The following is a 10850-nucleotide window of genomic DNA, read 5'->3' as shown; positions in this document are numbered from 1 at the left end:
CTTTTTTCTTTAATTTCTATAATATTGGGAAAATTCAGTCCAGCTCCACGGGGCTTCATATGCCACCAGGGGGCTCATCTGGCATCAACCAGCTGCCCTTCATTGGTTGATGGCAGAGGACCCCCCTACCGGTGACCAATAGAGTCGCTCTTACAGACTTTTAAAATCCTAGCGCCAAAGCTGCTGCCTATTTTTACCATGTTAACCCCGTATTAACCCCTGCTAAAAAGAAAGAAAAAAAACCCACGAAAAACATATACGAATATGGTGATTGTATCACTATTATCTGCAAAAGGTTATATAAAGCAGAATACTACACAATACCCAATAGGGTGACACAATGAGTTATAAAGCCCTTAGTTTTTATAACAATGGAGGGTACAGTTTAATGTTAACACATTAAAGAAAAATGCATATTCTCTGCGAGGAACCCTCCTCCTCCTCCATAGCCTGACATTTCTTGCTACTTGTCATTATTTAAAGATACAGTTAATTGTCACCTGCATTCAAGCAGGAATATTAACCATAACATACTGGGAGAAAAAGCACCAATTAGTAGGCATTTGCTTGCTGAAGTATCAATTTAACATAGACTGGTTCCCATATACACAATACAGATGTATAGGGAGATACAGGCCATGAGCATCTACCACACCACTTTCAGCTCTCACAGATTCGCGCCATCTGTACTAGGCTGCTCCCTCATAGGCTCCAGCCAATCTCTACAGTTCGGCCATCTTTAGTAATGTCAGGCACGAGATTTCCGCATACCCTCCTTGCATCCTGTACAATATATCCCTGAGGATTCAGTAATTATCATATTCCAACATGTACCAGAAGCCGTCTGCGATTGCTAATATTGCCAGGATTCAGTTAGCGACTCATTCTGAGGCAGGAACACATTTTTTTTACCTTTTCAGATATGGCGTCCGCGGCTTCGCGCGTCACCAGTGTTGTGTCTGCGTCACGAGAGAAAGCGCGCCTTCGTTGAAATTACTGTAAGACGAGGATGCGTGTATGGCGGTCGCTAAATTGGATTTAGGGGTTTCGTTAACGTACAGGTGAGTGTGTAACAGTACGGGTAATACATGCTTACCGAGGGCAACTCGTTTTAAGGTTCACTCCGTAGCTTTGGGGCATTTGTCATTGGTGAAAGTTGCATGTAAAGTCATAGAGCGGAGTGACTGCCACTAGTGCTATTGAATATGTGTATATGTGTCGTTAACGTTTTTAATGTATTTCCTCACATAAAGCTGTGTATGAGGGTCGGTTCTCTAAAGAGACTCAGCGAAGCAAATTGTCCATGGAATTTGTTGTGAGTGAATATTAGTTCATTATAACAGCATTCTCTGTCTCCATGGCCGAGGGTTTAGCTTCTGAGTTAGGTAACCATATACACAAGTGGATAATGTAATGTAAGTATAGACCATTGGGTCACTCAGCCCTGGACTATGACATTATCATAAAAGGAGTGTGCATGTCTTTATATTAAAACATTGATATATATATATGTGTATTCCACAGCGCTGTACTATGAGATGGGGCCCTCTTCGCTAGAGAGAGAGCTGTGCTTCAGCTCTATGGCTTCATTATACATGATGAAGGTCCAAACCCGGTGAGCTTCTGCTGCGGGAAGAGCTTGGCAGGTCCTGTAACGTAATGTTAAAACTGTGAGATTAAATTACACATTATACATGGCCGGCTCAGCCCTTCTTGCTGAATACATTTGCTAGTTTTGGCCGTTCGTAGCCAATAGCAAAGTGGGGGAGTAAAAACGCAGCTCACCTGACAACTCTCCCCTTGGTGAATAAACCCCGTAGAGCTGTATGATAGAGATGTATACAGCTGGTTGTTTATCCATGTTGCTGTGTAAACAGGACAATTCTGCATAAATATCCAGTTGGCATCCATGGTGATTTATGACACTTTTTACTTTTTTTTTTTAATTTTTTTTTTTTTTTTTACCCCTTTAGGCAGACTCAACAATGCCTGACACTCAGCAATGTATAGTTATAATATTTAAATCTGAGAGCTATGTAATATTCCTTACTTGTGTTTTTGCAGTTGCTGAATCATGGGGATTCAAGGGTTGCTGCAGTTTCTTAAAGATGCTTCGGAGCCGGTCCATGTGAATAAGTATAAGGGGCAGACCGTGGCTGTGGACACTTACTGTTGGCTTCATAAAGGAGCTTTTGCTTGTGCTGAAAAATTGGCAAAAGGAGAGCCAACAGACCAGTAAGTACCCTGCTACTAAGTTACTCTTCGTAAACGTCCCTGGTTTATTACACGTATAGTTGTGGGCAACTTTGCTGGCTGAGGATTATGAGAATAGTAGTGACACTGCTGATGGCCGCACTTGCAAAGGACTTAACAACCATCCTGTGAAAGGTCCTGGTCAGTCTCTACGCCTCCTTTATCAGGGTGGCATTTAGCATAGAATAAGACCCTTTTGGCCTGTTTTTACCTGTTGTAAAGACTCGGACCTTAATCAGTCGTTGGTCTCGTCTTAGATTCAGGAGCCGTATGTCTATCCCATGTGTGTTTAAATTTCCCTGCTGTATTAACCTTTACCAGTTCTGCTTGGAGTCTGGCCCACTTATCAACCACCCTCTTGATAATGTAAAACTTCCTTACTTTATATATAAGCCTAGTACCCACCAAAGGGGATTTGAGCGCTGACATCTTGGGAGATGATACAACGTCTAATCATGCTTGTTATGTTAGAGCAGGGAAGTCACTCAAAATATTCAGACTTCCAAGGGACTTCTACACGTTTAATGGAAACTTGAAACTTTTTACCTTTTTCTAATTTTTTAAATGCCTTTTTGCTCATGAGTTGTGTGTTATATAGTCAGTTTGCTGGACCCTCTGTTGGAAACAATTGTATATAATAGTTTTCTCTCTTTGTAGGTATGTTGCTTATTGCATGAAATTTGTTCATATGCTCCTGACTAATGGAGTGAAGCCCATCCTTGTGTTTGATGGATGCACTTTACCTTCAAAGAAAGATGTTGAGAAGGCGAGACGAGAGTAAGTATTTGCAAGATGGAATAACTACAATGTACAATTTGACAGCAGATAAGAACCATTTGGCCCCTTTTTTCTGCTTAAAAAATACCCCAATCTTAGTTGGTCTTGCCATATATTCAGCATAGCCTAATATTTGTGGTACATGATTACATTCACTCGGTATACTTGTACCAAAGTAACACTTTTTTGCTTGTGTGAAGATGATACACAAGTGTTAATAAACTATTGGTAAGATACATAAACCACATGCTTGCGGGACTTGAACCTGAGTATTTGTTTAGGGGGGGGGGGGGTCGGCATTTGCTGAAGTTGCATTTTGCGTTGTGGATCTTTGTCCAGCCCTCAACATATATGTGTACGTGGAAACCCTATGATACGAGTGTCTGTTTGCTGCACACATGTATAAATAAACTTTTCTTGCAGGAAGCGCCAAGCCAATTTGCAAAAGGGGAAACAGCTGCTGAGAGAAGGCAAATTGTCGGAAGCCAGAGATTGTTTTTCACGGTCCATTAATGTAACCTCTGCGATGGCACATGATGTAATTAAAGTATGTCTTAGCTTTTCATATAAATACATATTTATACAAACAGATATTATTATTGCTTTATGTAGCGACATCGTACTGCTCTGCGCAGAGCAGGACATAACTAGTAGATAACATAACAATTTGACTTACAGAAACGGGTAAGGAGGGCCCTGCTAAAAGAGCTTACAGTCTACAGGGAGGATTTACCACATTTTTGCCTTTTGTCACAGAAGACCGTATATGCAAAAGTACTGTCCTATAGAAAAATACATAGGAATTGATATTAATAAATTTGATTAACGTTCATGCTTTCAGAATCTAATATCTCACAGGTTGCCGATAAGTGTACGCCATTGTTAATTATGGACCTGTGACTAGCAAGATCTGTGTGATCAAAGTTGGTTGCACTTGAAGTAACAGAGGGAAGATGTCACACTTTTGACACGAAAAGGTTGGAAGCTTTAGACAGATTTATCTTGGAACAGTACACGTATGAGTAGTTGTTTACTAGAGTCTGCATCACAAGATGTATTTTGCTTATTGGTTCTGTGGATAAGCCCATCATTAGGGGTTAGGTTATGTGTTGCGTTTACCGTGAGAGATGATAACTTCATGATTCTTGGTGAAGTAAGGAAATTGTTTGCTGCAAAATGTCCTTATTATTGAACAATACATTCTAAGCCAATATCTGCGTTCGTTAAACCACAATGCTATTGAATGAAGTAACTTTTTTTTTTTGTAGGCTGCTCGGGCTGAAGGGGTAGATTGTATTGTTGCCCCATACGAAGCAGATTCCCAGCTGGCATACTTGAATAAAAATGGTTTTGCACAGGCAATTATTACAGAAGATTCTGACCTACTGGCTTTTGGTTGCAAAAAGGTGATAACATAGATTTGAGATTTGTGGCTTTTGGACCAAGGTGCCTTTTTGGCCTTATGTGACCCTGAATATTTTTTACAATTTCAAGATCAGATCAATGATGTAGTTCTTTGCATTTTAATTGTAATCATTGAACATCTTGAAATTCAGTAATTCTCCTTTATATGAGCGAAGGATTTGACAGCAAAAGTTCACTTTTTCCAGGTTATTTTGAAAATGGATAAACACGGAAATGGCCTAGAAATCGACCAAGCGCGGCTGGGAATGTGTAAGCAGCTCGGTGGTGTGTTCACAGAGGAAAAATTCCGTTACATGTGCATTCTCTCAGGCTGTGATTATCATCCATCTATTCATGGCATCGGTTTGGGCAAAGCATGTAAACTTCTCAAAGTTGCAAACAACCCAGATATTATAAAGGTAACCATTTATTAGCATGTGACCAACATGTATAACTGCCAATGCCATCAAGTTCTTTGTTTTTTTCTTCTAAATGTGGTTTTGAACTTTGTGTTACCAGAGTGCACAATTCGTAGGTGGCTTTGCAACTTATTGCAGTTCTGATAGCTACCAACATTTGGTTGGACAAATGACTTTTCACCATTATGATTTTAAAATCATACTGTTCCGGTTTGGCTTGCAGTAGAGACAGTTCTGTGTGTTGTGTTTTTATTAGTAGGTTTTTCATTAATCAGCATTTTAGTTCAATTTTTGACACCCCCCAGCATGCTTTTCCAAAAACCCGTTCCCTAACTACTGTGCATTGTCCCATGTCATTAGTGGAATGAATGGGCAATAAAAATGAACAGTAAAGATTTTAATGTATGCAAGTGACTTCAAAATTTCCACTAAATAAAATGTGAATAGATTTCATTGAGGCAGATGGCTTGTCTTTTTGAACTGATGTATTGATAACATGCACTAAAATGCTTTTGATGTATATCTGCACTTCAGTGTTGTATGGGCGTCATCTATGGAGTGTTTCTAATTGTAGGTCATACAGAAAATGGGACAGTACTTGAAGACCAACATAACCATTCCTGACGATTACATTGAAGGATTTATTCGTGCTAACAATACATTCCTCTACCAGCTGGTGTTTGACCCTGTGAGAAGAAAGCTGGTTCCCCTAAATCCATATATCGATGATGTTAGGCCTGAAGAACTGACTTACGCGGGACCGTATCCTTTTGATTTTTCTGACCCATTTGCAAAAAACATAAAAATATAGAGGGACCACACAGCTATCATGCGTTAAAGTGCATAGAGTACCCCTTTAATCTTGATTCCATCTGAACAAGAGAGCCACAAGATCCCAAAAGCTAATATGACTAAGTATTTTTCTTTTTTTTTTCTTTTGTGCTGGCCCAATTATAAAGGTACTGTTTTCGACTAAAGCCTCCATGTTCTTTGGCACTAATATAGCTATATCCATCAATCTTTAGTCTATTATTTTGTTACTAGTGTCTGTGGAGAACCTGCTTTTTAGTTTAAGATGGCAGAGGACTCGGGTGTTGGAAGAAGACCTTGGATTTGAAGGAATCCTATTATCGGCCCCATACAGTCCCATTATTTATATATATAATTTATTTTTTTGTAACCCGACTATAAGCATCCAGTTCACTCTTGTTTTAAATAAATGCCCTTGTTTACTTCTTTTCCTTAATATGACATAGCAACATGGGTGATCACATTGCTTTTCAAATTTCCCTGGGAAACATCGACATAAATACCATGGAAAAAATTGATGACTACAATCCCGATGACCGCCAGGTAAATGAGTTATTAATGTTAGTAACAGTACATTGATGTGAAATTTGTTTTACACACACCTGTAAATATTGACCTTCAACGTAGTAGATATTTCTTGTGTAGGATATTGTGTGTTCTCTGCCAGTTTTACTCTGTCCACTATTAAGCTTACCTAAGCGCAGGGCTTGACAAATTTGTTGTGAATCTAGGCGCTAGCTAAAAAAGTTAGGAGCCAGGATTGTTTTTTAAACTAACAGTTGGTTAGGAGTGATCTGATCATCAGCCCACTTACTAAACTCACAGCGTTTGACCTGGAAGCACCCTGGAGTTTCAGGTCAGTGCTGTTTTTTGTTTGTTTTATTATTATTATTATTATTTTTTATTTTTTTTTAACGCTTTCAATGCTGATGTTCCATTGGAGCACAGCATTGACTGATATTTATTCCCCACAAGCTTGTGGGGACAAATGTTAACCCCTGCAATGCCATGAATGTGTCATACACAATTGTGGCATTGAAGGGGTTAACGCTACACTGTGCTCTCAGGGAGCGATCAGGCAGCAGGGGGTTGTTGGGGTTGGTCTCCACACTCATGTGGAGACCAAAGAACCCTCTCCCCCTGTCCCTGAAGCTGCCTCTGGCAGCTGGGACACAATTGCTGGTTTATGCCTACAGGAGTCATCACAGGGCTTGTGGGGGCTCGTTTTTGCTGTTGCTGGACTTCTAGGCAGACCACCAGCAGCAGAGCCCCGTACAAAACAGGAATTAACCCCTAAATGCCGCAATCGCGGCATTGAATGGGTTAATGCTGCACTTTCGCTCTTCTGGAGCGATCAGGCAGCTGGGGGATGTTGTGTCAGGTCCCCACACTTGTGTGGGGACCCAATCAACACTCAACCACCTTTCCTGAAGCTGCCTGTGGCAGCTGAAAATGCGATTGCTGGTTTTCCTGCAACCGTGTTTTCAGCCTCCAGAATCACTCCGTGGGAGGGATCTCAGGCTCGGGGGCGGGCCCTGAGTGGCTGTGCTGTCTGCCCAGACTCCTGGGCAGACAGCAGCAGCAGCGCCCCCGCGATCACAGGCTGACAAACACCTAGGATTTGTCGAGCCCTGCCTAAGTGGAAACATCAAAATGAAAGCAGAACTAATGTCCCTCTTGATTCTTGTTTTAGCGCTCTAAACAGCGAAGTCAAACCTGGAATAGCAAAGGATCTGCTCAAATGTTACATTCAAACAGCATCTGGCAAAAAAACTACATGTGTCCAACAATTCTGCCAGACGAGGAGAGGAAAACTGAGGAAAAAAGTACACCTAGGGGGTTAATCCTCCCGAGCAATAAGAAAACTGTGAAAAGGCCTCATGATGGTAATTTACTCCTGATACGGGTTTAATGACAGTAAATTAACATTTGCTAGTTGTATTATGCTTATATAGAAGAGTTGAAAGTTTGAGAAGTGATTTTATCACTGTGCCAAATGATGGAAAATGTGAAAAAATCTGATTTTATCAAATAGGAATGTCCTGTAGGAAACTTAACCTGTTTTGAGGACAAAGGGACATGAGCATTGCTGGTGAATACATACATACATACATACATTACACACAGTAGTGCCACTGTGCTTTATTTTTAAGCAAATTGGCACTAAATAATGTACTTTATATATAATACCATATAATATGTGCCCACGCTCCATCAGTAAATGCTAGTGCTTGTCACTCACACGATTGACTGGCTCCATGTTCAGTTGTAGAAATGTATCCCAACATTTGATATGTCTGCTTATTTACAAAATAGTGAGTTACAAGCACCTAGCATACAGTATTACTTGACTTCACATGTATAACAAAGGGCAATTCTTTTAGCCTTTCATTTTAAAGAGACCCTCCATTGTCTCAGACGGCAACCTGAACGAAGAATCCATATTAAAGTACTTTTGGAGTGCTTTAATATACATAACTTATATCTGCCTACATTCTATGTATATCGCTTAACTTTTAGTGGAATCTGCAGCTCCAGAATCGCTGGACACCCTCTTTTTGTCAGTTAGGTACGAGAACGTACTTCCATTTAAATCCCCATCTGTGCAGTCATTGTTATAAAAGTGTTGGATTCAGCAGAGCTGGGGGAACAGCAACTTTAACGCACAGTGAAAAAACAGCCGATTAAGAGATTTGTAGAGAAAACCTTCTTAGCCCCATGCAAACACATCTATAAGCATGTTTCTATACGACTATGTTGTGCAGGAAAATATGGTTCCCAGAGAAACTGGTAATCGTATAACAAAATAGTTATCTCCCTTGCGACTGTGTAGTTTTTAAGTATTTTTCACTTTTTCCTTTAAGGCGACGGGACTGATGCTGATCTTCTCAGCCAGTATTATTTTTCAAAAAACAAAAAAGCAAAGCAAGAGCCGGAGGATAATTTAACGCAACTTAAGGATTCCAGCCCAACAAAAATTCTGCAGCCGTTGGAGGATTGTTCTAATAATACAGAGCCAAGTCCGCGGCCTAAGATCCGAAATAAATTTGCTACTTTTTTCCAGAGGAGAAATGAGGAATGTGGAGCCGTAACTGCCACAGGAACTCGTAGTAGGTATGTGATTGTGTCCAGTAGGGTTAGGCTCTGTATGTTCCCATTAATAACAAAATATAAGGTGTTTTTTTTTTGTCCAGACTGAATTTATTGTTCCGTTTGTATACATGGACAAGTGATTCAATTTGATAAGCACCGTTAAGTTCTTTCTTATACTTTCCTTGTATGACATTTTGATGTAATTTTTATTTGACATGTTTTCGTTCCATGGGCAGATATATGATTTTTTTAATTTTTTTTTTTTTAATCTAAAATTAGATTTTTTTGCAAACCTGAAGACCTATCGAGTTTGTCATTGATTGAGGAGGGGAAGCAACCTGTGGGGTGTGAGAATATAAATTGTATTGATAACCTAGAAATAAACCACAAGGAGGACGCTGTAAAGGAAGAACAGTCTGGGGATCTTGGATTAAAAACAGTACAGATCTCGCCTCTTCCCACCCCAGGAGGATGCTTCAGCTGGCCTGGCACTTTGTCCTCCGGAGGCTCAAGGACTGTAGCTCTCCCTTCGTCCTTGCTGTCACTTAGGAAGTTTCAGAGAGTCAAACCAGATTTAGAATCTGATACTGTGAATGTTAGGACTGGCTTACTCAATGCATTAACTGAAGATGGCGACAAGCGGGACGGTACAGAAATTACTTCAAGCCCTTCAGAAACCGACAAGGCCTCAAACCCAGAAAATGGAGATTCAAGCTCTGAAGTAAGAATGAACTTTTGGGATAGCATATATTTTTTTTCTTGTCACCTTGAGCACAAAATAATTGTACTGGCTATTAAGATTTTGCAGTTTGCAAACCAGTTGCCTTGGTCAGTTTGTTAAAGGGCAAATGTTATATTTCAGAATGTCATTGATTCTTAATTATTGACCCTTAATATAAAAAATGACTATAATTTTCTGATAGGCTGTGTGTGCGATGCCATTCTTCTGCCCTTTAACATCTTTGAAACTGTTGCCCCCAGATATATTTACAAAAGTTTGGTTCATCAGTAAAGCTAAGCAATCTCTGGTTATGGAGGCTTCTGCAGGTGGCTGACAATTCAATGATGACTTGCGTAACATATATTGGCTATAAGCCAATTTTTCTTCAAATAATTTGTATTTTTTTTTTTTATAGGAACTGGACAATTCATTGGAGTCTCCTTCCCAGAAAACCTCACCTGCATTTCCCAGGAAGACGATTGTAACCTCTAAGAGCAAGGTAGCCACAGCAATATTCTGCTGTAGAACTTGAAATGGTTTGAAATGAACAGAGTTTTAGATTTACACAAAGATTACTACAATGTTTAGCTTTTAGATATAAACACTGTGGGAATTAATCTTTCGAAAGCTTACAGAGGGTTCTAACGAGACCTACAGGTCCTGCTTGCGTAGGCTCAAAACATTTTCTTCTACAAAGCAGTTGCTACATTCTATAGATTTCTATTGTGATCATTCCACTTGAGCGGAAAAGAGGATAATACCAGCTCTTGTGTTTATCTTCCAGGTTCCTGGACTAGTGAAACCAAAGTCTTCATTTTCTGGTCAGGGGAAAAAAATTAAACCAACTGGACCTGCTAAAGTTAGTGGTTTGAGTCGAGGTCACACAAAAGCTGCACGAAATACTGAAAACAAGCCTGGACTACAAGCGACGATTAATGACCTGTGGAAGAATTTTAGCTTCAAGAAGTAAGCTCTTCAAGAGAATGATGTTGCTGATAGACTAGTGTTATCGTTCTTTTGGAGAGAAGAGAATATGAGGCTGCTGCTTCACTTTATTGAAGTTTCATAGTTCTCTATTTAGCTGAGCTTGTTTGAATGTGATCTGTCATGAACACAATATACAGGAATGTATTAAAGCCGATGACCTTAAGGGGAGCTGAGAGGCTCAAATTACCTCCTATTAGCTTCACGTTTAAAGGCTTTATCATGGAAGATCCACGATCCACCACTACGATAAAGTAAATGTGTATTAAAGACACTAGTGGGTTATGTGTTCAAAGAATAACTCAATTTCTCTGCAATGTGATGTGATACATTTTTAACTTAACTGACCTTTTAGATATAAAGTGTAACCTTTTTAATAGATTTTTCAA

The 10850-nt window shown here is 39.8% G+C and overlaps 1 protein-coding gene across 1 annotated transcript; it reads left to right on the top strand.

Moving 5' to 3' along the window:
• The first annotated feature begins 2074 nt into the window (after positions 1-2074).
• On the top strand, positions 2075-10447 carry LOC149280359 (exonuclease 1-like). Its single transcript, XM_089500616.1, has 12 exons — positions 2075-2235; positions 2911-3030; positions 3454-3577; positions 4299-4436; positions 4641-4853; positions 5428-5615; positions 6110-6206; positions 7357-7549; positions 8528-8777; positions 9036-9477; positions 9893-9976; positions 10262-10447. The coding sequence occupies exons 1-12, from the start codon at positions 2075-2077 to the stop codon at positions 10445-10447; spliced, it is 2196 nt and encodes a 731-aa protein (XP_089356742.1).
• Positions 10448-10850: the final 403 nt, after the last annotated feature.

This window comes from Sceloporus occidentalis, unplaced genomic scaffold (assembly GCF_023333645.1).
Source record: "Sceloporus occidentalis isolate IW3139 unplaced genomic scaffold, rSceOcc1.0.p SCAF_157, whole genome shotgun sequence".
NCBI lineage: Eukaryota > Metazoa > Chordata > Lepidosauria > Squamata > Phrynosomatidae > Sceloporus > Sceloporus occidentalis.
Note: the sequence above shows the minus strand (reverse complement) of the source record. Positions and strands in the feature narration are given on the sequence as shown.

Excerpts from the sequence above, each read along its gene's own strand:
- LOC149280359 (XM_089500616.1), top strand. The coding sequence starts at position 2,075 with ATGGGGATTCAAGGGTTGCTGCAGTTTCTTAAAGATGCTTCGGAGCCG. Across the intron at positions 4,854-5,427 it reads ACAACCCAGATATTATAAAG|GTCATACAGAAAATGGGACA; the intron begins GTAACCATTTAT and ends TTCTAATTGTAG. Across the intron at positions 9,977-10,261 it reads TTGTAACCTCTAAGAGCAAG|GTTCCTGGACTAGTGAAACC; the intron begins GTAGCCACAGCA and ends TTTATCTTCCAG.